The following is a 25,599-nucleotide window of genomic DNA, read 5'->3' as shown; positions in this document are numbered from 1 at the left end:
ATAGACCGAGGCCATGGTGGGGACCCCATATCCCTGGGCAAAGCGTCAGGCCTGTATTCCTGTCTGTCGGCCCTGCTGTCCCTGGATGGGGGGGGGGGGGGGCAGAAAGAGTAAGTTGGCTAGAATATTTTCTGACACTGGGTATGAAACGCATTTCTTCATTCCCTTAGACTGTGGGAGGCAGAATGGTCTGGAAGCGCTGCAGGGGCGCCCAGCCCAACACAGGCAAGGCCAAGAGGAAATATTTCAGCATGACATATGCAAATAGCTTTTCTATTCGTTTTATATAACTTTGCATATCCTGAGAACGAAGGAAGCATTGAGCGCTCTGGTGGACGTTACAGTTTGTACGGTACCGACTTCCAAGTCCTCGGAAACACTTTTGGGGCTTTTCAGGGACTTCGGGCCAAATGCCTCTCTTCCAAAGAGAGGTTCGGCCAGCCCCGTTGAGCTGTGCTGCGCGGGCAGGTGCAGGAGGCCGAGCGCCCACCGCGCGGCGGCTCAGGAAGCGCCCGGCTCCCGTCTGCCCGCAGCTCTTCGACCGCGACCTGTGCCTCCGGCAGCTGCGTTACTCGGGGATGATGGAGACCGTGCACATCCGCAGGTCCGGCTTCCCCATCCGGTACACGTTCCAGGAGTTCGCGCAGAGGTTCGGCGTGCTGCTGCCCAGCGCCGTTCGCCTGCAGGTGCCTGTTGCACACCGGCCCTAGGACCCTGGGACCCTAGGAAGCGGCAGTGGTCACCCTCCGAGCCTCTGCCTCCTCCAGGCGCCCCAACTCCCAGTTCCCCGGGCCCCCCTAGCTGCCCTCCAGGGAGTGGACTCCAAGCTTCGAGATGACCCTCGTTCCTCCCTTCCTCCCGCTCCTCCCCGGGTGCCTCCCCGGGTGCCCTGGCAGTGAGGGAAGGGGTGGTTCGCACCGGGTCACACTCCCTGGACGAGGCTGGTGGTTGTACGTCGGTTCTAGGAGGTGTCTGCGGTTGAAAGCACAGACTTCTGTGGCAGGTGCTGGAGAGATGCTGTGTGGCTGATCGCTATTTGGGGCGGGAGGTCCTTCCCATCCTTCCTCACACACTTAACCATCCTAAACTTTGGGCTGTCCGAGTACCCGACAGCCACACTGAGGCTCCAGGCCCATGCAGCGTCGTGGCCCCGAGGTTCTAGGTCCTGGGTGCTCCCTGGGCCCAGTCCTTGTTTGGAAGTGCTGGAGCCTGTGTGCTAGCTGAGCAACACTGACTGTGAAACCCAGAGGAGGAGGAGGACTTGAATCCCAGAAAGCACTGGAAAGGGACCCTCTGCTTCCCACCTGGGGGAAGGGGTGCTGCTCCAACTCCACCCAGCCACTCCTGTTTTCTCCTTGGCAGCTTCGAGACAAGGCTCGCCAGATGACCCTGCGCATTGCTGAAATGCAGCTGGGGACGGACAAAGAATGGAAAGTGGGAAAGACCAAAATTTTCCTGAAGGTGAGCCCCCAAACATGCTGCCTGAATTTCCTCCTTGGGGCTGGTCCCATGCCCACCAGGTGGCTTCCCCTCACCCACCCAGAGCTAATGTCATGGGAGCCTGCTCAGGTATGGCCCCCACTCTGAGGCCCCCTGTTGTAGAAAGCCATGCTGGGGGGAGGGGAGGCAGGAGGAATGTGGGGAGGGCTCAGCCCAGCCTGCAGAAGTCCAGGAGGCTTCTCAGAGTGGGGAATCTAAGATAAGACCTGAGGATAAGGAGGAGCTGCTCCGAGCCACCAGGCAGAAGCAAGAAGCAGCTCAGGGTAGGCTTCCACTATCCCTGAGAATAGTCCTCCTCCTCAGTGCCGGTAGCTACAGTCTGAAATCAGGTGGCCAAGGAGGGGAGGAATAGAGTGCCCATCCCTCCACTTCTCCCCATTCCTGGCTGCTCCTTGAGGCCACCATCAGAGGCCGAGTGTATTTCTGTGTCCACAGTGCCCACCTGGGCACATGAAGAGGCTCAGCATCTGCTTGATGGGAGGCTGATGGAGGTAGGAGAGGGCACCAAGCCTTTGCCTCTCCTTATCACTTGCCAAAGCACCAAGCTGCTTTGTGTTCTACAAGGATGGTAGGGACTAGGATGGGACTAGGATGGCAAGCCCAAGGGAACAGCGATCCAGGTGAAGCACAAAGGCAGGCCAGAGAAAGTCATAGCTCAGGGGCAAATAGGGCTCATCAACTCACTTTGAATCCTACTTAAAGGCTGGAAGAAACATATTTCTATTGAAACAAGCATGAGTCTATAATACAAGTTGGGTGACATTTCACATGAATTGTGGGAAATAAAACAGCTTCGGGGAAACTTTTTGCCCGCTCCTTGGGTTCTCCAGAGTGGAAATGAAATTTGCCACATTGAATTAACAAGAAGAGAGAACTAAAATGGGAAGTTCTTCGATTGGGAACTGGGGTATTGTTGCAGCTCCTGTCTCTGAGCCACATCAGGATCAATTTGAAGGCCCCTTCCCCTGCTTGCCTCCTGGGAACACATATGGGAAAAGTCTGAAAGATGTTTCTGGAGACAGAGCCCTGGCCCCAGGTAGGGTGTGGAGATGAGTAGAGGCAGCTACATACCGGATGTCTTCTGTTCCAGGATAACCAGGACACTCTACTTGAGGTACAGAGGACCCAGACCCTGGACAAGGCAGCAATCAACATCCAAAGAGTACTGCGAGGCTACAAATACAGGTGCTGGCCTGGCCCAAACCCCTCTCAGCCCACATACTTACATCTATTCATGGGCTTATCTGCCACATGTATATATCCTCTTTGGTGAAACATCTGTCTGTGTCGTTTACCCTGTTTCTGATCGGATTCTTCATTGAGTTGTGAGAGTTATTTATATATTCTAGACCCTAGACCTTTGTTGGATGTATGGTTTGCAAATATCTTCTCCCAGTCTGTAGGTTTTCTTATTTATTTATTTATTTATTTATTTATTTATTTATTTATTTGAGAGAAAGAGAGAGAGAGTACAGAGGGAGAGTGTGAGAGAGAAGCAGACTCCCTACAGAGCAAAGAGCCTGATGTGGGGCTCTATCCAAGGATCCTGAAATCATGACCTGAGCTGAAGGCAGACACTTAACTGACTGAACCACCCAGGTGCCCCTAGTTTTTCTTTAAGTCCTCTTAAGTGGGTCTTTGCAGAGCAAAATTTTTAGTTTTGAGTGAATCCAGTTCATCAAATTTCCTTTCATGGAGCATGCTTTTAGTGTCACATCTAAGATCTCTGCCTGAAAGTTTTCTCCAATCTTTTTTTCTAGAAGGCTCTGTAGTTTTACAGTTTACATTTAGGTCCATTTTCATTTTGAGCTAAATCTTGTATAGCATGTGAGACTTAGGCTACAGTTCTTTTTAAATATTTTCCCCAGTGGATGTTGCCACAGCATCATTCATTGAAAAGTCCATCCTTCTTTCAATTAATTGATTTTGCACCTGTGTCGAAATCAGGTGGGCATATTTGGGGGTCTGTTTCTGCATTCTCTATTCTGTTCCATTGATCTATGTGTCTGTTCCCTTGCCACACTCTCTTATTCCCTGTAGTTATATAAGTCTTAGACTTGTGTAGACTGAGTCCTCCCACCTTTTTCTTTTTCAAAATTGTTTTTAGCTGTCTGGGCCCTTTGCCTTTCTAAGGAAAGACCTTATCCATATCTACAAAATATTCTTGCTGGGATTTTGGTAATAATTATGTTATACATAATTTGAGGAGAATTGACATCTCTACTATCTTAAGTTTTCTAATCCATGAATTCTGTTTATTTAGATCTTCTTTGATGTCCTTCACCAATGTTTTACAGTTTTGTTATACATGTTCTGAACATGTTTTGTTAGATTTACACCTAAATTGGGGGCATTTCTTTGAGAAATTATAAATGGTACTGTATTTTTAATTTTGGCATTGATGTGTTCATGGCTAGTCTAAAAATATTATTGATTTGTTTGTGCTGACTTTGTTTCATGCCACTTTACTGAAGCCACTTACTTTTTATGGATTTCTTGAAATTTTCTATGTAGACAATCACATCTGCAAAAGGGACAGTCTTATTTCCTCCTTTCCAATCTTTATGTCATTTATTTACTTTTCTTGCTTTATTGCACTGGCCAGAACTTCCAGTACTATAAGATTGGTAAGAGCAGATATCTTTGCTTTGTTTCATATCTCAGAGGAAAGCACTCAGTCTTTAACCAATCAGTATAATGTTAGCTGTAGGTTTTTTGTAGATGTTCTTTATCAAGTTGAGGACATTTCCTATACTCATAGTTTTCTGGGAGTTTTTCTCAGAAACGGGTGTTGAATTTTGTCAAAAAAAAATTTTTTTGCATCAGCTGATAAGATCATGTGATTTTTTTTTCTTGATTAGCCTTTTAATATGGTGGATTATATTGATCAATTTCTGAATCTTGAACCAGCTTTGCATGCCTGGAGTAAGTCCTACTTAGTCATAGTGCATAGTTCTTTTTATATATTGCTGAATGCTATTTGGTAATATTTTGTCATGAATTTTTGCATCTATATTTATGACATCTATAGTTTTATTTTTCTTCATTTGTAATATCTTTATCTGGTTTTGGTATCAGAGTAACATTACCTTCATAAAATGAATTAGGAAGTGTTTCCTCCTCTTTTATTTTCCAGAAGAGATTGTGTAGAACTGATGTGAATTCTTCTTTAAATGTTGCTAGAATTCTCCATTAACAACACCATGTTGGCCTGGAGACTTCTTTATGGAGAGTTCTTAATTATAAATTCCTTAATATTTGGGACACCTGGGTGGCTCAGTGGTTGAACGTCTGCCTTTGGCTCAGGGCTTGATCCCGGAGTCCCGGGATCGAGTCCTACATCGGGCTTCCTGCATGGAGCCTGTTTCTCCCTCTGCCTGTATCTCTACCTCTCTGTGTCTCTCATGAATAAATAAGTAAAATCTTTTTTAAAAATTCCTTAATAGTTAAAATACAATCTAAAGTATACATTTCTTCTTGAGAGAGTTGTGGTAATTAGTGCTTTTTTAAGTATTGAGGTCCATTTCATCTAAGTTGTCAAATTTATATGTATATGGTTATTCATAGTATTCTATTATTATCATTTTGATGTCTGCAGAAGCTATGATGATACCCCGTTTCATTCCTGATATTGACAATTTGTGTATTTCTCTTTTCTTTGTCTGTTTTGCTAGAGGTTTGTCAATTTTATTGACCTTCTCAAAGAACCATCTTCTGATTTCATCTGTTGCTTTTCTTTCTTCCTGTTTTCAATTACAGTGATTTCTGCTCTTTCTATTATTTCTTTTCCTCTTCCAGTTTTGAGTGTATTTTACTCTTATTTTTCTAGATTATTAAGGTGGGAACTTAGACAATGGAATTTAAACCTTTTCTTCTATTCTAGTGTAAAATGCTACAAATCTCCTCAGCACACTTTAGCTGTGTCTCATACATTTTGATATAGTGTTCTTTCATTTTTATTCAGTTCACTTTCAAAAAAGTTTCCTCTGAGACTTTCTCTTTGGTCCATGTGTTATTTAGAAGTATGTTGTCAAAAAAAAAAAATAGAAGTATGTTGTCAAGTTTCTTAGTGTTTGGAGATTGTCCTGTTATCATACTGTTCTTGATTTCTACTTTGATTCCATTGTGGTCAGAGACATACTCTGAGTTAAATTTTTTAACGTGCTGATATTTCCCTTATGGCCCAGGATATGGACTGTTTTATTATATGTTCTAAAGGTCTTTGAAAAGGATATATATTCTGCTGTTTGGTGGAATGTTCTAAAAGTGTCAATTAGATCTTATTTTTTGATAGTGATATTGAATTTTATATTCTTGCTAATTTGTTGCCTGGTTGTTCTACCAATTATTGAGGAGGGAGTGTTGAAGTCTCCAACTATAATTGTGTATTTTCCCATTTTTCATTTTAGTTCTATCATTTTTTGCTTCATATATTTTTCAGTTGTGTTGTTTGGTACATACACATTTAGGACTGCTATGTCTTCTTAGTAGATTTATCCTCTTATCATCATGTAATATCCCCCTTTGTATCTGGTTATTTTCTTTGCTCTGAAGTCTACTTTATCTGAGAATAATACAGCCAGTCTTGTTTTATTTTGGTTACTATTTGTATGACATATATCTTTCAGTCTTTTACTTTCAACATGTATTTCAACTGAGTTTCCCATAGACAGTCATGTTTTTAAATCTATTAAGCCAATCTCTGTCTTTCAGTTGATGTAGCTATGCTTTTTATACTTAATGTAATTATTTATATGTTAGACCTTGAGTTTGCTATTTTAGTTTTTGTTTCTGTTTGTTCTCTGTTTTCTTTTTCCTGCCTTACTGTGGATTACCTAAATATTTTTTAAATTCCATTTTTATTTATTTAGAGTGTTTGAGAGTGTATTTCTTTTAATAGCTTTTTTTTAGTGGTTGCTCTATTATTACATGAAATATACACAAATTATGACTGTCTACCAGTGACATCATTTTACCACTTTGAGAAGCATAGAAACTTTATCTCCCTTTATGTCCATTTACCTTCTCCCATTTGTAATATAATTTTCCTTAAATGTTTCCTTTACACACATCTAGAATCACATCAGACAGTGTTACAAATTTTGCTTTAATCATCAAAAATAATTTAGAAAACTCAAAAGGAGAGGAAAGCCTATTGTATTTGCCTATATTGTTGCTTACTATTTCTTTTTTTCTTCCTGACATTCCAAGGTTTCTTTTAACATTTCCTTTTTCTTTGAAGAACTTCCTTTAGTCATTTTTTTAGGATAGGTTTACTGGCAATCCTCTTAGTGCTTTTAGTTTTCCTTCATCTGATGATGTCTTGGTTTCTTCTTTGTTTCTGAAAGATATTTTCACTAACGTAAATTCTGGTATAACAGCTCTTTTCTCTCAATCCTTGGAAAATAATTGTGCCACTTGCTCCTGGGCTTCATGGTGTCTGATAAGAAATGTGTGGTTTCTATCTTGTTACTTTCAAGATTTTTTTGCCTTCAGTTTTCAGAAGTTTGACCATGATGTATCTTGATATGATTTAGTTGACTCTATCCTGTTTGAAGTTTGCTCAGTATCCTGACTCTCTATGTTTATATCTTTTGCTACATTTATAAGCTTTCAGCCATTATTCCTTGTAATGCTTTTTCAGCACTGCCTTTTTTCCCTTTCTTTCTAAGACTACAATAACAACAACAACAACAAAAATAGATATAGTCCCACTGGTCTGAAACTCTGTTCACTTTGTTTTGGTCTCTTTTCTCTCTGCTTTTCGGACTGGGTGATTTCTACTGTTCTGTCTTCAAGCTCATTGACTCTTTACTCTCTTCTTTCCCTCTGTTGCCAAGCCCATCCATGGAGGTTTTGTTTTTGTTTTTGTTTTTTAGTTATTGTATTTTTCCACTCCATTTTGTTCTACTTTATGTCTTTTACTTCCTTAGTGAGACTTTGTGTTTTGTCATTTGTTTCAAGGGTGTTTATAATTGTTCATTGAAGCATTTTCATAATGGCTAACATTTCTGTCAGTGTTGGCACATGTTGCTTGTTTTTTCTCATTCTTTAGCTTCTAGTCTGGGGAATATGAGGTAAAAAGAAAAGCCAGAGGAGTTACCACCGTTACTCCTTGGATCTGAGATCTCTAACTGGCCTGCCTTCTCTCCACATTTCAGAGTCTTCTTATATTTGTTTTATATAAATGTACAAGGTTTTTAGTTGTAGTTAGCAGGAGTAATGGGGAAAAGTATGTCTACTATATCTTCCCAGAAGTGATCATCAATGATAATTGATAGTGTTCTTGTTCTTCTGGACAATAAAATTAGATACAAATATTAAAGAAAAGATAGAAACTAGAGTTTCTCAACTTCACCTCTGTTAACATTTTGGATTAGATAAATCTTTGTTGTGAGGAGCTGTCCTGGGCTTTATGGGATGTTTAGTAGCATCCCTGGCCTCTACTCATAACATACCAGTAGCACCCTCCTCCCCCATCCCATAGTCATAGTAACCCAAAATGTCTCTAGACATTGCCAAATTGGGGAGTGGGGAGAATCACCCCCATATAAGAACCACTGGTATAAGTATTAGAAAGGAAACAGATTATCTCTATTTTAGATAATTACTTACTTCAGCCTTGTATTAGAATCAACTGGGGAGATATTTATACTATGTGTGTATACATATACCACAAAATATTAGATAGATAGATAGATAGATAGATAGATAGATAGATAGATGATAGATATTCTCCAGACCCATTAGCCAAGATTCTGACTTAATCCTTAATCAGACTGGGTAGGACCTGGACATCAATAAATATTGACGTTCTCCAGATCATTTTTTAAAAATATTTTATTATTTATTTATTCATGAGAGAGGTAGAGATACAGGCAGAAGGAAAAGCAGACTCCCTGTGGGGAGCCTGGTGCAGGACTCTATCCCAGGACCCAGGATCACTACCTGAGCCAAAGGCAGATGCTTAACCACTGAGCTACCCAGGTGCCTTCCCCAGATCATTTTTAATATGGTTGAGATCTACTGTCCTAAACCTAAAAAAAAAATCCTGAAAAATTATTAGAAATGATAAGGAAACTCAGGTAAGTGTGAGATAAATGTACATCTATATGCACCAAGCTCACTTCACCAGGAGCCATGTTTTAGGTTACCCCTCTGTATTTAGGCCACTTTCCACCATGCAGAGGGGAGCAGTCTGGTGGAACTTCAGGGGCTGCCCTCCTGCCTTGACCTGCCTCCAGAGAGGCACCCTGGTCCTAGGATTTCTGACCTGGTTCCCAGAAGACACCTGGGCTACTACTGGTCAGAGGATCAGGAAAAACCTGACAAAGAGTAAAAAGTTGGAAATGAGCTTTATCCCTTCATAGATCTTTGGAAGGAGTGAGGAAAAATTATCTGATTGCTCTAAAAATTGGACTGTCCTAATTCACAGATTTGTGTAGTTGGCAGTAGATTTAAGTTCTTAACATGTGTGTCTTTGGCTTATAAAGCCTTCTGGGAAAGAAATAATGTATGTATTCATTTTCCCCAACACTTCATTATCCCTCTTCCCTTCAAATCATCCCCCCCCACCCAGACTTTGAAATGTCTAAGGTTGTTACACATTCAGACTTGCATTTCCTCTTCTAGGAAGGAGTTCTTGAGACAGAGGCGGGCCGCTGTGACCCTCCAGGCCAGGTGGAGAGGCTACTACAACAAGCGGAACTTCAAGCAGGTGAGAGGACTCACTAGGGAGACTACTCCAACTGAAAACTTGTTCATGTGAATATGAGAACTCAGGCAGGAAGGATCAGATCACTAACTCACTATAACAGGCCTCAAATGACCAGCCCTCAGCATTCTACATACTCTCTGTTTAGCATCATCTAAGGTGACATGGTCTGTGGGCTTCAGAGTGATCTCTTGCAGAAGTTTGGACGTCTCTAGAGCTAGGATGAGATGTCCTGCTCTGAAATCACATAATGATTGTCTTCTCAATTTGCAAGCAACAAAGTGGGTTGATGGATTAATCTCTGTTTCAAGCTCTGCTTTCTAATTTTTTTCTTAACCACAGGCACTGTTAATGAGTGTATATTCAATGAATGAACTAGAACAAACTTAACCACACCCTATTGGGCCTCACTTGACTGCTTTCCTTTGTCATGGATGTGACTGTGGTGGGAACATGCAAACCAGGGCCAGGAAACCAGGCTCAGGAAACCAGGACCAGATGAGCTCTGAAAGGCTACAGTTCTGTGGAGGAGAGTGAAGGCCTCTGGTTACTGGGCTGTGGAATGATGCTTTGGAGGCAAGAGGAGCCTTTGAGAGTCTGGACAGGAGAGGCTGAAAGGCAGGGAACAGGGGAGCAGAAACAAGATGCACATCTTTGCATTTTGAAATTTGTCTATGTGCTGTGCTCACAAGGATGTAATGGCAGCTGACATGGATGGAAAGGCTACTTAGAAGCCTTGCTTTGCATGCATCATTTTATTTATTATTAAACCAACCCCACATGTCAAGAAGCTGAGGTATTGAGAGATTAAATAATTTTCCCAGGAGCACACAACTAGTAAGCAGTAGAGCTGGGGTTTGAATGCAGATCTATATAACCTCTAGGCTTGTAAGATGAAACATGACCCCACACACCCGGCACCCATTGGATTGGTCATTGAGAAGCCAAGACTCATCCAGGGGCTCAGGAATCGCTGTGCACCAAAGCATGTTTGCAGCATAGAAGTGGATTTATTATTTCCTCTTTATTTTAAAGATCCCAGAAATTAGCTTCATGAAGCAAGCCACAGGCCTCCACACAGGTGCACTAGCTTCTGATGGTTTACCTGGACTGGGCTTTAGGTGTGACAAGCAAGGCCTCTGGAATCCCATCACCCATGTGACATCCAAACCAATTCTCTAATCTGGCCACTTTATTGATTATGCCATTTAATAATACTTATTTAGCACTTACTTGCATGCCAAGGACTGTTCTAAGCGCTTTGCGAGTAATAACTCACTTAACATGCTCATGCTTGTAGATGCATAACATTTTAGCACTATCTCTTTGCCAAAAAGTAGATTCACTGCAAAGCTAATTTGCAAGGTCTCCTGGGGTGTATGACTTGCCTCTCTCTCTGTCCGTTTGGGAAGGCCTTCTCTATGCTCTTTGCCTTGCTGGGCCCAGGCTTCCTTTTGAGAGTCTGTCCCTTTTGCCTCCACAGATCCTCTTGGGTTTTGAGCGCCTGCAGGCCATTGCCCGGAGCCAGTGGCTAGCAAAGCAGTACCAGACCATGCGGCAGAGGATGGTCCAGCTGCAGGCACTCTTCAGGGGCTACCTTGTGCGCCAGCAAGTCCAGGCCAAGAGAAGGGCAGTGGTGGTCATACAGGCACATGCCAGGGGCATGGCTGCGCGGCGGAACTTCCAGCAGCAGAAAGCCAATGTAGGTGTAGCCCTCCTCAGCAGTGAGGGCTGACTGGGGCCCATAGCAGGAAGGCAGACAGGAGGGATGAGCAGCAACATAGAGCTCTCACCAGATACTCCCATCCCCTCTGTGTCCAAAGTTATTACTGCAACATGTCCTTATATGCTCTGGGACACCTAGGTCGCCCCCAGGAGCATGGAGGATGTAACATAGAAGACGCATCATGTCACCAGGATGGTCTTATACCTGGAACCTGGAAATTGAGCTTCTTGATCCCCTTCTCTTAGTCTTGGGGACACTTGGCAGGACTGGTCCATCCCTGAACGATGGAGGAAATCAGGGCCAGATGAGCTATGGGAGACCACAGCTCTGTGGAGGAGACGAAGGGCCCCTGTGAGTGGGCCATGGCACGACACTTCTGGGGCAGGGAAATTCCAAGAGAAGCCTTTGAGTCTCTGGGCAAGAGAGGCTGATGGGCAGGGAGCAGGGGAGCGGTGCAGGGTGTACATCCCTGCATTTTGAAATTTCACCCTTGTGATCCCCTTTCCTACAGGGGGCACCCAAGACTCAACCTCTTTCTTCAGAACTCACTCATTTGGCAACTGTGATAAGGAAAAGGCTAGGATGAAGTCTGAGCCTGCTCTAGAGATGAAAAATTGGGTCTGCTGAGCCCATTACTAGTACAGTGGCCAGGGCAAGTAAGACAATAGACCCACAGACATGCCTCTGCTCCCAAGTAGCCCCAGACGGGCCACAGATCAGCCTCACCTGTGCGCTAGTTAGCATGGCCCAGGGGCCCATCCTGGTGGAGCTTTGCTGTGCTTTAAGTAAAGGGGCCAGGTGGGCAGCTAGGTTCTGGGAGCCCCTGGGGCTTGAGGCAGTAGCTCAGGGATCATGTCACAGTGAGGACACACAGGCAGCCTCCCTTCTCTGAATCTTTGATTCTCCGTGGGAAATGAAAAGCCCAGGGTGCTTGATCCCTAGTCACACTAGCTATTCTAGGATTTTAGAAGAAATCTTATTGATTTGAACAAATGACATCGGGGGGAGGTTTAGCTGGGTTCTGTGAGGTGCTTGCCTCCACTGGGCCTGTGGTAACCTTTCCTCCATGGGGTATGTGCACAGGGGCCTCTGGTCATCCCAGCTGAAGGGCAGAAGAGCCAAAGTATTCTCCCCACCAGGAAGCGTAAGTCAATCTACGATACCATCACTGACACGGAGATGGTGGAGCAAGTGTTTGGCTTCCTCCCTTCCATGATTGGTGGGCAGGAGGGCCAGGCTCCATGGCGCTTTGAGGTAAGATGGGCCCTGTTATTGAGGGGTCTCGTCTGGCAGGGGATGGGAGGTCCCCACTCAGTCAGCCTGGAGGCTCCCCGAGAAGCCAAGGCTAGGCTGGGGTAGGGTGGAGGCTGGCAGAATGGGTGGTCAAGTGTGTGCTGCAGTCCTGGGTGAGCAAACAAAGAAAAGGGGAGTGTGAGTTTCTGTGGCCAAATCCTCTCAAGTTAAGCAGGTTTATGACTTATGAGACTTGCTAGAACCTTTAACATACAAATGCTTTGGGGCTTCCAACCAGGCAGCATTTCCCACCCTGTACTTGACCCCCTCTCACAGAGCACTCTGCAGCCGCTGCTCTGCAGAATGTGATGTGGGGGCTGATGAACCGAAGAACTAATGAGCACTGTGGGAGGTGGGGGTGCAGGGAGAGGAAGGCAGGACAGGAGGGCAGGAGCAGGGGCAGGAGGGGAGCCAGTCCCTAGGGCTCTCACTCTGGGCCCCGAGACCCAGTGATCTAGGCACCCCCACCCCCAAGTGCTTATGCCATTCCCCTAAGCATGTATACACACACACAAGCACGCACACCAGGCTGTGTAGTCGGGGCAGCTGAGACCAGTTCTGCAGGAGGAGAAGCCCACCAGGGCCCATGGAGGGTGTGAGGTGGTGGAAGAGGTCTCAGACAGAGGGGGGCGTGCTCCATACTGCACCCAGACAGACCTGTCTTGGGGCTCCCTGGCCCCCAGAGATGCACACCCTGCCAGCTAGCTGACCCTGACCCTCCCTCTCACTGGCACCCAGGACCTGGAAGCGAAGAGCCAGAAGCTGCCCGAGGTTGACCTGGACACGGTCCCCCTGGTGGAGGAGTCTGAGGACGATGTGGACGGGCTGGCCGAGTACACCTTCCCCAAGTTTGCTGCCACCTACTTCCAGAAATCGGCCAGCCACACGCACATCCGGCGGCCCCTCCGATACCCACTGCTCTACCATGAGGAAGATGCTGACTGCTCGGTACCCCGGGGTCCTCCGATTCTTGTGGCTGGACCCCCCCTCCCCCCCCGCCCGGGTTCAGAGGGACTGAGGAAGGGAAGGGACTGCTAGCCCTGGTCCAGCTGAGCCCCCGTCTCCGTCTCCGTCTCCGCAGGCCGCCCTGGCCGTGTGGAACATCATTCTGAGATTCATGGGTGACCTTCCAGAGCCAGTGCTTTTTGCCAGGAATGGCCCGCCCGGCGGCTCCGTGACGCGGCAGATCCGTGACAGCCTGGGCAGGGAGGGCGGCACCCGGTCCCCACCGCACTGCGGGTCCACACAGGTGCGTGCCGGGGGGCGGCGGAGGGGGCAGCGCCCGGGGGGCCTCCGGACCAAAAGGGTGACAAGACTGGGGTGAGGGTCAGCCGCGGAGCCTCTGGCTTGAGCCCAGGAATCCGAGAGCCAGGCGTCCCCCGGGGGCTCTGGGCCACGCAGTCAGTACTGGAAAGTCTCCTAGGCTCTGGGTCTTCGGCGTGACTTGAACACAATTCAAATGCACAGAACGTGAACATGGCAATTGGTGTTGCGGCTGGCAGACAGCGTGCCGAGCGCCGGTTATTCCTCGCCGGCTAATTTCTAGGGGAGCCAATCCTATGAAGAAGGGATTATTAAATTTACTCATTATATGGCAAGAAATCGAGAAGTGAAGTGCCCAGAGCTGGGCTTCTAACCATTCTACTGAATTCAAGGACCAAGTTCTTGACCTGTGGTCTGGCCTGCCCTCTGATGGAAGGTTTATTCATATCTACTTTGGGTCCGAAGTCCTTCCTAAGGCCTCAATTCCATGATGTAATCTTAATGGAACTAACCAAGAATAGTTCAAAGGAATTCCACACTGGGACCGTCCAGCAGGAGGAGCCCCAGGACAACCTATAATTGGACACTAATGCCAATGGGTGGGGGTTTTCCCCACCCTAAGCAATTCTCCAACACCAGCTGGGTGTGCTCCCATGCCTCTCAACTGTGACAGTGTCTACCTGGGGGCAGTGTCAGATCCCAGAGTAAGGGTTCAGTCCTATGAGACCACCCCCCACTTTAGACACCAGTCACAAGTCCAAGCCGTCATCTGTGCTTCTGACCAACAGGCTACAAATCAGGGGTTCCTGTGACCCCCTACTTGGATTTGACTAATTTGCTAGAGCAACTCACAGAAGTCAGGGAACACTTTTTTTAAATAAGGAAATATTTGGTTTATTTAAAAACAGGTACCCAAACATATGTGTCTAAATTTCCTGAGTTTTCAAATCTTGGCCCAAATACCTTGGGGAAAACAGATATACTCAGGGAAACACTTTGCTAGATGACCAGTTTATTATAAAAGGATGCAACCCAAGAACAGCCAGACGGAAAAGATGCATTGAGCAAGGTTTGGGGAAAGGACAGTGGAGCTTGCGTGCCTTTTCCCAGGGTGCCATTCTCCCCAAATTTCCCAAAGCTCTCCAAACTCTGTCCTTTGGGTTTGTGTGTGTTTTTTTTTTTTTTTTTGGAGTTCAATTTGCCAACATAGCATAACACCCAGTGCTCATCCCACCAAGTGCCCCCTCAGTGCCCGTCACCCAGTCACCCCCACCCCCCCTTCCACCTCCCCTTCCACTATCCCTTGTTCGTTTCCCAGAGTTAGGAGTCTCTCATGTTTTGTCACCCTCACTGATATTTTCACTCATTTTCTCTCCTTTCCCTTTATTCCCTTTCACTAATTTTTATATTCCCCAAATGAATGAGACCATATGTTTGTCCTTTTCCGATTGACTTATTTCACTCAGCATAATGTCCTCCAGGTCCCTCCACATTGAGGCAAATAGTGGGTATTTTTTTCTACTGTTTCTAGTTTCTAATGTCCTTCGGGTTTTTAAAGATTTTTGTTAATTTATTTATTCATAAGAGAGAGAGAGAGAGAGGCAGAGACACAGGCAGAGGGAAGAGCAGGCTCCATGCCCGGAGCCCAATATGGGACTCAATCCCAGGACCCCAGGATCATGCCCCTAGGCTAAAGGCAGGCACTGAACCGCTGAGCCACCCAGGGATCCCCCTCCTTTGGGTTTTTAGTGAGGCTTCATTACTTAGAAGAATAGATCTTTGGCCCTTGGTGATCCAACTCAATCTCCAGCCCCTCTCTACTCCCTGGAGGTGGGAGGGAGGGGATTGAAAGTTCCAATCCCCCAATCATGGGGTGGGTCCCACTGACAATCCTCAGGCAGTTCTCAAAGTCACCTCATTAGTATAACAAAAGACACCTTTGTTGCAGGAAATTCCAAGGGTTTCCAGACCTCTCCGCCAGGAATTGGGATGAAGACCAAATATACATATATATTTCTTACTATAAATCACAGCACACCACCCCATACATCCAGTATCTGGGACTCCACTTAGACACCTGCAGGGTCCTGTGTGCAAACTAACTGCATAGAAATCCAAGGGGCCTGCAGCTTGAGATCCCTTGGCCAGACCTGGTGCAGGACTAACGTGGGAAGTTGTCCAAGTTAAGCCCTGACCCCGGATCTCTAGAAGCATCTATGCTTCCTCAGCATATGACTTCCTCAGACGAAGTGAGCTAAGAGAGGAAGCAGCAATGCCTAGTCTCCTAAGTCACATACCATGGTGGGTGGGAATGCCATGGGGGCACTGATCACTGGGGGCCACTCAGGGAAGGGACCCTGGATGGTGGTCTGGCCACTCTGCACCTCTGGAGGGTGAGCACAGGGAGAAGCAGGACTGGCTTCCCAGAAGTGACAACTCAAGTTTTTCTTCGTATGTACATTTATTAAGCACCTGCTGTGTGCCTCCCACAGGAGCAATGAGCCTAGCCGACCTTGCTCACCCTCGCCTGCCAGCTAGTGTGTTTTGCATTCCATCCCTGTGTGGCAAACCGGTTTGACCCCAACCCCCAACCCCACTGATCCAAACCCAAGCCCAAACTCACATTGAGCTCTAATTTTGGCAGCAACTTCTCATGATACCCTTAGGACAAGGTGGGACTCCTGCCTAAGGAGACTAACCCATCCTAATAGCTGGAGACAAGCCCCACCCCACCCAGCCCAGGCCTGGAAGCCTAGATTCTTCTGATCCTCTGGCAGAGCTCCCATCTTGCAGTGGGCAGAAAGTATTCCAAATCATCCATGAAATTTTCACTGAGAATGACCATGGCCCAGGGTTGTCCTGGGCCCAGACCCGGCCCTACCCTGAAGGACTTTACTGGCAAGAGGTACAGGCTTTGGAATCAGAATGGTCCTGAGGCCTCCCTGAGGGCTGGTTATGTGAGTGGTTCTCTCACCTCCCCTTGCCTCTGTTTCCTGACCCAGAAGTGAGGAGGAGGATGTGCATCTGTGAGTGTTGCAAAGCTCAGCCGAGATGCAGGGTTGCACTCAGCATTGTAAATCAGGCCAGGAAATGGCTGGGAGAGGTGGACACTGGCTCTGCCTAGGTGGCTGTCGGGTCAGCAGCAGCCTCTGGAGCAGCAGCTGGCCTGGCACGCCTTCCCTCAGGAACTGTCTCCATCCACAGAAGTCCAGCCGCAGAGACAGAGGGAGCAAGGACATCTCCTCCATGAAGCTAAAGCGGTCCTCCAAGATCACAAGCCAGGTGAGCCTAGGGTAAGGGGGCCTTAGTCTGCTTCCAGCCCTGCTATTGGCCTGCCACGGGAGCCCAAGCTTTTGCTTCCCTCCTTGCGCCTGGTTTCCTCCTCTGCAAATGAGGAGAATCACAGCTGTCCTGACCACCTCCTTTGTGTTTCAAGGTAACCAGCCAGCTGAATATTGGAGAGGAGGCATTTGAGCCTGATGGCCCCATCTCAGACCGACCCATGTCCAACCTGGAGAAGGTACACTTCATTGTGGGCTATGCTATCCTGCGGCCTAACCTCAGGTCAGTCCCCATTCCCACCTTAGCCCCACCTAGAACATCGGACCCCCTAACTGGCTCTCAGCCCATGGCCATAGCCTTCTCCTCTGCCTGCTCCCTAAGACACCCTGTCCTCTCCCTGCTCCCTGTCCTGGTGCCCACAGCCTGGGTCTGAGTACAGTAGATATTATAACCATTAAGAGTTCTCTACTTGTTCTGTGTTAAAACCCAGGGGTAAAAGTGAGTTTGGGGGAATATATTTATCATGGGGTAATGATAAATTTTATAATAGACTTTAATGCAGGGTCCTGTAAGTAAGCAACTTCCTCTTTTATATTACGTATGTATTGCTCTACAGGAATTATCTTTTCATATAAATTTTAAGAAATCTGTATACTGCTTTCAGAGACAGACTACTATATTTAGAGGCTCATATATTTTGGGTTATTATTTTTTACCAAATTTGGGAAATTTTGCCCATTAATTTTTCAAAGATTTTTTTCTATTTCATTCTCTCTCTCCCTCCCTTTGAATTCTAATTAAACATATGTAAGACCCTTTGATATCATTTCTTAGGTCTCTACAAGTCTGTTCCTCTTTTTTTTCTTTCCTCTCTGTTCTTTTGACTGGATAATTGCTATTGATCCATCTTCAGATTAACTGATCTTTCTCTTGTCTGTGCCAGTCTGCTGTTATACCCACGTAACAGTTTGTTTTTGTTTTTGTTTTTAACTTTCAGAAGTTATATTTTTTAATTCTAGAGTTTATACTTGGTTCTTTTTATAGTTTCTATTTCTCTGCCAAGATTTCCTATTCACTATGAGCATAGTGTCCCTTGTGTGTCCCTTCAGCAGTGATGATAGTTTTAACATCTTTTCTGCTAAATCCAGTATCTGAGTCATCTTGGGGTCAGATCCCATTGACTGCCTTTCCCCTGGAGAATGGTCATGTTTTTCTGTTTCCTCACATGTCTAGTACTAGACTGTTGCTTCCTTATAAATATATTACTTTTGGGTTGCATCCTAGACACTGAGGATGACATGTTTAAAGACTCTGGAATCTGTTATATTCTTTCAAAGAGTGTTGACTTTTGTTTTGGCAGGTCATTAACTTGGCTAGATTCAAACTCTGACTTCCTGTAGTGAGCAGCAAATGGAATCCATGGTCAGTTATTTTAGCCTTTGCTGGGATTCCTGGAGTCTGCCCCACACATGTGTTGATCAGGGGCCAGCCAGAGACTTAGGAAGATTTTATATGCAAAATTGAGAACTCTTCTTCCCTGGTTATCTTCTTTTTCGTTTGTTTGTTTGTTTAAAGATTTTATTTATTTGTTCATGGGAGACACAGAGAAAGAGGCAGAGACATAGGCAGAGAGAGAAACAGGCTCCATGCAGGAAGCCCAATGTGGGACTCAATCTCGGGACTCCAGGATCACACCCTGAGCCAAACGCAGATGCTCAACCACTGAGCCACCCAGGTGTCTCTCTCTGGTTATCTTCATTCTGGGATTTCCCTTCTCACTTTCAACTGCTGGGTTTGGGTACCCAAACTATGTCCTCTGGTTGTTCAAGTAAATAAGGCTATAGGGTTTAGCTACCTGTATGACTCCAACCCAGCAACTCTTCTAACTTAGTTCTGTTGGTAGTTCTCTCATGGTTAATCCTCCCTGGCCACCATATGCTCTAATATGGCAGGCATGTATAAATTGTGTCCAAATGAGATGCGCTATGGGTTCTCCAAGTACCTCTAGAGGCACTTCCACACAGTGCTGTCCTAGCTGGGGCTGACACTCTCAGTGATCCATTGAGACTTGTTCTCAAATCTAGCCCCTAATTGAACATATCACAGCCTCTTAGCACTGGAATCTTCTGGAATGATGGGGTGCCTGCTTGTGTGGGATCCTATCAAGATGCCTGAGTCCCAGCTTCTTTTGTGGTATCATCTTAGTCAACAAGAAGCTTGTCCATGCTTGCCCACCAAGTGCAACTCCCGGCTCCTGTCCATTCTTTCTCCCATCTGAGGTAGCTTAGAATTCTCCAGGAAGAAGCAGATGCTGGTCTCTTGTTCATAGAGGCCCCTAACTTGTGTCTCTGGGGCATACATAAGTCAAGCACTCTTAAGAACTCTGTCATTGTACCCCATTCCAGTACCCTGGGGTAGGCCAATGGGCTTCTGGAGTTCAGCATACCAGAGATAGGAGTGAAATGGATCTCTACTCTGGCAGACAGCCCCATCTCTATTAACAGTTTTCCTTTGGCTCCAGCTCCAGCTGGGGGCTAAGTGGGGGCTTCCCTCTAGCTCCCCATCACTTGGAGGGAGTAGAGATGGGCCAAAGATCTCTCTACTCTTATGAAGGCCCTTCCAGGAATCCCCTTTCAAAGTTTTCATCTTCTTTTATGAAGGAGATGGCACAGTAGCTAGACTGGTTCTGCCATCTTTTAATAAATTCTACAAGAATATATATCTTTAGAATGTTGAGTATTATCATCTATCCTTGGCTCTGGGATCTTAGATTCTAAAACAAAGCAAATGTCCCCTCCACATCCAGCCGTGCATTAAATAAATGAGTTTTTGCAAGTTTTTATTTAAATTTCAGTTAATTAACATGCAGTGTAATATTAATTTCAGATGTAGAGTTTAGTGATTCATCACTTACATACAACACCTGGTGCTCATCACAAGTGCTCTCCTTAATATCCATCACCCATCTAGCCCATCACCCCACCCACCTCCCCTCTAGCAACATTCCATTTGTTCTCTATAGTTAAGGGTCTGTTTTCTGGTTTGCCTCTTTTTCTTCCCCCTCCGTTCATCTGTTTTGTTTCTTAAATTCCACATGTAAGTGACATGATACAGTATTTGTCTTTGACTAACTTATTTCCTTTAGCATAGTACTCTCCAGCTCCACCCATGTTGTTGCAAATGGCAATGAGTATTTATTAAGTACCTGCTCAGGGCCAGGCCTTAGCCTGAAGTCTGGGGATGCAGATATGAGGGCAACAGTGTCCCTGTCCTCTGGGAGCTCACTCTTTAGTGGGGAGCATGGGAGAAGCCAAACACCCACAATAACTGCTTGTGCTAAGATTGGAGTCCAGTGAGAGCACCAAGGACTAGTCATAATGCCCTCGCTGGGTGGAGTTGGAAGGAGGAAGGGTGTTCACCAGACAGAGGGAGAAGGTAAACAGGATCACAGAGTCCTGAAACAGCCTGAGGGTCTGGAATTTTAAGTGGTTTGTCACAACTGGGGCATGGAGATTGAATTCAATTCTAGGAGTAGTAAGGAGAAGTTTTAAGAAAGAGAAGACTATGGTTATATTTGAATTCCAGAAAGGTCTCCCTGGCAATCACATGGAAGGATAGAACCTGGGGGTAGAGGCCAGGAGAGGGCTGCTGCAGAGGTCCCAGAAGAGCTGATGAGGGATGGCTCAGAGAGCAGGAGCAGAGAAGGGGGGCAGAGAAAATATCCAGGAGACTGATAGTACGTGGCTGGCTGATGGGAGGAGTCCCAAGAGCTTCCAGACTTCCAAATTGGGTGAAACAGTTGATGATCATATGGGTAGAGACTGCAGAAAGAGGAGGTGGCTGGAGCTGACTGTACTAGCCCATGAGAGCTGATGTTGTCAGCCGTAAATATTTTTCCCAACTCTGTGTTCAGTGATATAATATTAGTAGCTTCACCTTGGCATTGGTGGAGATATTTACAATACAGAAATTGGCAAATGCAACATGAGAGCTTTTTTCCTAGGAGAGTTGGTAGTTCAACATTGACCATCATCACACCACCGAGTAATTAGGAGAAAGATGCTGGCCTCTGGATAATTGAGGCTGGAGGGGCCTGCAGGACCGTTGTGGGGGACGATAGCGGCTTAAGTCAGCAGAAAGGACCCAGGAAAGCCCCTTCCCAAAGAGAAGGCAGAGAGAGGGGCTCATGAGCCTGTGGGAGTGGAAACTGCTCAAGAGGGGAGATGTTAAGGGATTCTCCACTTCTGTCCGTAGTTGGAGGGATGGCTCAAGGTGAGGCAGAAGGTTGGAAGTGACAGTGAGGGCGGGGCCACTGGGGGCAGGGCTGTGAGACCCCTGGGCATTCTCTGCAGCTGCGCCCCTCAGCTGGAGGGCAGGGTGCTGTGAGCGGACACCCCGTGGGCCTGGGATGTGGCAGGGGAGGGAGCCCAGCCAAGGCAACTGGAGGTGAGGAGACTGAAGGTTGCCATGTATAGATGACCCCACTCAGGGGCACAGAAGGAGCCGTGTGCCCAGACGTCACTGTCCCCTCACCCAGAGCCAGCCCCCAGCCTGGCCTCCCTGCTGTGTGTGTCTTTCAGGGACGAGATTTACTGCCAGATCTGCAAGCAGCTGTCCGAGAACTTCAAAACAAGCTGCCTGGCCCGGGGCTGGATCCTGCTCAGCCTTTGCTTGGGCTGTTTCCCACCCTCCGAGAGGTTCATGAAGGTGAGGAGGCCCCGGGGCAGGGGTCGAAGGTGGGGGGCGGTGGGTTACAGCAAGCATGGGTTGGCTCTAGGCTCAGGAGCAGGTCCAGAAGTCCCAGCCCTGCTCCTGCAGACCAGGGTAGGCAGCAGTGCCTCCTGGGCCTCAGTTTCCCCATCTTTAAAAGAAGACTCTGGACCTGGCTCCTTCTGGCCCCTAATCAGGGTCTGCAAGGCCACTTCACTGGTCCCAGACACCAAGATGGCTCTTCGGAGTCGACAGTGAAGTGGTGGGTGAACTGTGTGTTGAAAAGACAAAGGTGTCCCAGGAGTGGGCACTGACTGGAGGCTGACTGCCAGCTCACTCTCTAGTCCTCAGAGCTGAAAATGGACGTGGGGTGTTGACAGGTGCTCCTGAGTACTGGAAGCCCCAGGCCTCGCTGCTTCGATGTAGCTTGGGTTCTGATTGTAAAATAGTATGTAGGAAATGCAGCAAGTCTGAAAAGAAAACACAAGTCACCCCCACACCCAGAGGTACCTTCTGTTCCCTTTGCGGTATCAGCGTCCTACCTGTGATCGTACAAGAAATAATCTCACTTCCTCTTGTGTCACTTCAGGGACAGCAGGAGGCGTGGTCATTGGACCATCTTCCCTGGGCACCAGGGCCACTCCTGACATGAGCAAACTCTTTCAGGCTGCATCTCCTCACAAAATCTCTGTGAGACAAAATGGTTTTCAACACCTTTTGTCAGATGTGTTTTAAATATTGACTCTCCTGCATTTTCACTTATCTCCATAAGTGTCTTCTCATGGTTTAAACTTTTCCCGAGTGCCATCTATGTATATAGCTATCCCAGAGGGTATTTAACTTGCCAGTGGACATTTAGGGCCTGTCTTCCAACTGGTCACCACCATACACACCGTATATAAAATGAGTCTGAATTATTGGGTCAAGAAGTATGCACGTTTTTAAGCTATGCAGTATTTAAACATAGTGACAACCTGGTCCTCAGAAATGCTGTGCCAATTTATATTCCTTCTCATGGTGTGTGAAAAGTGCCCATCTCAACGCACTTTTGCCAACACTGGATATTATTATTTTGTTTTCATTTTTCCCAGATTTAAACTTAAGGTGTGCAGTGTAGTGATGTTACATAGGCATATATTGCAAAATTATCACCACAATGAGGTCAGTTAACACATTCATCAACTCACTTAGTTGCAATGAGTATTATGATTTTCAGAATCTGTCTGGGCAGGAAATAGAAAGTAGCTTCCATTCTAAGTGTCTTCCTCCCCTTCCCTTCCTCACCCACCAGTATCTGCTAAACTTCATTGGTCAAGGGCCGGCTGGCTATGGGCCCTTCTGTGCAGAACGCCTGAGACGAACCTATGCTAATGGGGTACGCACGGAGCCCCCCACGTGGCTGGAGCTGCAGGTAGGGGCCAGCAGGGGTGGGAGACCACCAGAGGAGGATGCTGCCGGGCCCCATGGCTCCTCCAGCACCTGCCAGCAGGAAGTGTGTCGTCTGGGCCCCTCCACCTTTCTTGGTGCCCTCTATGGGTCACACCTGGGCTCAGCCTCCCTAGGCATGGCCCAGGTTTCAAAAGAGCCCTCCCCAGGTCTTTAGGGGCCTACCAGCTTAAGGGAAAATAAATCTTAGCCTTACAGTGTGACCGACTACTGAATGGGTAAAGTGTTAACCCTCCCAAGAACATACGCATTTTATTAAGAAGGCAGTGATCATTCCAAGGTGGACATCCTTGGTGACATTGCTGTTTGTGTCATCTGTGCATTCTTGCAGTGTCCTCAGGAAGGGTCATTCAGACATGGGCAGGGTGGAGGGGGTCCAAGGCTCCTGGGAGGCACATGTTTCCTGTGCCCCGTCAGGCCCTATGCTGGGGTCACCTCCTGCGGCTCCCCTTCCCATTCTCGCCCTGCCACCCAAGTCCAGGTCCCCTTCTCCTTCTCCCTTTTCTATCTGCTCTGCACCTGGGCGCCAGCACTGCTTATGCCCTGGCAGCAGCTGTGCGTGCCGTGCTCACACCGTGCTATGCGCACACAGGAACAGTAGCTTCCGTGCACCCAAACAGTCTCAGAGTTCAGGACTTGGAGATTTCCAAGAGCTCCTCTGACCTTCTGAGATTGAATCACTTAACCTCCCAAAGCTCAGAGTTCTCATGTTAAAATGGGACCCCTCTAGCCTCCCCCCACCCCCACCTACAGGCTGCACCCCACCCGTGTACCTCGGAGAGGCGCACAACCTCCTGAGCCCACTGCAGACGATATTGCTCTTCCTCCCACCGCGGGTCCATCAGCTCAGCAGCCCGCATCGCTGGCCAGAGTGTTCATTGTTCCCTCTGTGCTGAGCTGGGTGGGGCCTCAGCAGGCCTGGTGCTTGGGAACCCGTAGGGATGGGAAGCTGGGGAGAGGAGCGGTGGTGGGGAGGCCTCCAGGACAGAGGGCCTGAGTCTTCGTCCGTCCCCAGGCAGTCAAATCCAAGAAGCACATCCCAATCCATGTCATCTTGGTGACCGGAGAGAGCCTGACTGTCATGGTTGACTCTGCCTCGACATCTCGGGAAGTCTGCCTGCACATTGCCCACAAGCAGGGCCTCAGCGATCACCTGGGCTTTTCTCTCCAGGTGGCCGTGTACGACAAGGTACTGCCAAGTGCCCCACCCTCTCCCACCTCCCACAGACACCCAGGCCAGCTCGAGCCCCTCTACCATGTCCCCCTGGCTACGACTGCCCTTATCAGACGCACACACACAGAGGAAACTTGTCCTCCTGCCGGGACACTCATGTACTCAGCCCAGTGGCTGTGCCCTGGCCCCGTGTCACACATATCTCGTAGGTCCCTGGCCACACCTGAGCAGCCCCCACATAGACCAGGCAGTCACCATCCTGCGGGGAGTCCCCACGTACCAGGGAGCTGCAGACTCCCATGCCCCAGGTCAGAGGGTCCCACCACATGGCGCCACCTGAACGCTCTTGCACCCAAGCCCACAGCCTCCAACACACTCAGGCCAATCCACCAGTCAAGGTCTATAGCCCCTGCATGCCGGCCTTGGACACCAACCCGTACCTTTTCTGGGAGGGCCCCGTAGGGCAGCGTGTGTCAGAGTCATGGGCCGGCCCGGCCCCTGTGTGGGGAAGCCCTCAGACCCTGGAGGACCCGCTGAGCCCCCCTCCACTCGCCTGGTCTGATGGTGGGTGTCCCTGCAGGGCCTGGCCTGCAGCGGTTGCTAACCCCCCTGTCCCCATTCTGGCCTCAGTTCTGGTCCCTGGGCAGCGGGCGCGACCACGTGATGGATACAGTCGCCCAGTGTGAGCAGCTGGCCCGGGACAGGGGGGAGAACGAGCGCCAGTCGCCCTGGCGCATCTACTTCCGGAAGGAGTTCTTCACCCCCTGGCATGACTCCCAGGAGGACCCCGTCAGTACCCAGCTCATCTACCGCCAAGTGCTGCATGGGGTCTGGTCTGGCGAGTACAACTTCGAGAAGGTGAGGGGACCCCGCCGCCACGAGGCGGCCCTGAGACGGACCTGCCGGTCAGCCTGGGGGACCAGCGTGTTCCAGGGCCGGCTGGGCTTCGGCCCCCAGGGAGCACCCCACAGAATGGAGAAGGGAGAGGCGGGAGGCAGGGGCCAGGAATGTGTTCTTGGAGCGCAGGTCCCCGGGCCCTCCGCTGGCTGCGCAGCTGTACCCTCCCAGCCTGGCGCCTTCCTCCTCCTGTGGACCACGGGTTTGCTCAGGTCTTCAGGGTTCGACGCAGCAGCAGCAGGCGGGGGAGGCCTCCCATCAGCCCCAGACCCAGGTGGCTTTACCACAGCAGCTGTTCATGGGGCAGCAGGAAGGCGGCCCTAGAGAGCGCAGGGAGGCTGAGAGCTATATGTATGGTGTGAGGATCCAGGGAGGGGAGTCGTGCACCTGGTCCTCGGACTGACACTACACCTGCGTTTGCAGGCCTTCTCGGGCCTGAGTAAGGAGGACACTGCTCTCGGGCTTGGAGCTGGCTGCGGTAACCCTGGAGGCCTGTCTGAAATGGGGCGGTGCGCAAGGAGAGGCAGGGGCAAGGGAGACAGGCCCCAGAGGGGCAGGCAGCTAGGTGACTCTGCAAGCTTTGGCCTCCTGGAG

The 25,599-nt window shown here is 48.1% G+C and overlaps 1 protein-coding gene across 2 annotated transcripts in view; it reads left to right on the top strand.

The window, feature by feature from the left end:
• MYO7B (myosin VIIB) overlaps positions 1-25,599 on the top strand; it is an 86,040-nt gene that overhangs the window by 45,961 nt on the left and 14,480 nt on the right. For both annotated transcript variants that reach the window (XM_072788716.1, XM_072788715.1), the window contains exons 17-30: positions 534-686; positions 1,363-1,461; positions 2,591-2,685; positions 9,133-9,217; positions 10,698-10,916; positions 12,024-12,194; positions 12,972-13,181; positions 13,315-13,482; positions 16,701-16,778; positions 16,933-17,060; positions 21,359-21,485; positions 22,780-22,899; positions 23,950-24,123; positions 24,739-24,966. In XM_072788716.1, the coding sequence (XP_072644817.1) occupies positions 534-686; positions 1,363-1,461; positions 2,591-2,685; positions 9,133-9,217; positions 10,698-10,916; positions 12,024-12,194; positions 12,972-13,181; positions 13,315-13,482; positions 16,701-16,778; positions 16,933-17,060; positions 21,359-21,485; positions 22,780-22,899; positions 23,950-24,123; positions 24,739-24,966 (2,055 nt within the window). The remainder of the gene's footprint in view (positions 1-533; positions 687-1,362; positions 1,462-2,590; positions 2,686-9,132; positions 9,218-10,697; positions 10,917-12,023; positions 12,195-12,971; positions 13,182-13,314; positions 13,483-16,700; positions 16,779-16,932; positions 17,061-21,358; positions 21,486-22,779; positions 22,900-23,949; positions 24,124-24,738; positions 24,967-25,599) is intronic.

Source organism: Canis lupus, chromosome 20 (assembly GCF_048164855.1).
Source record: "Canis lupus baileyi chromosome 20, mCanLup2.hap1, whole genome shotgun sequence".
Taxonomy (NCBI): Eukaryota; Metazoa; Chordata; class Mammalia; order Carnivora; family Canidae; genus Canis; species Canis lupus.
Note: the sequence above shows the minus strand (reverse complement) of the source record. Positions and strands in the feature narration are given on the sequence as shown.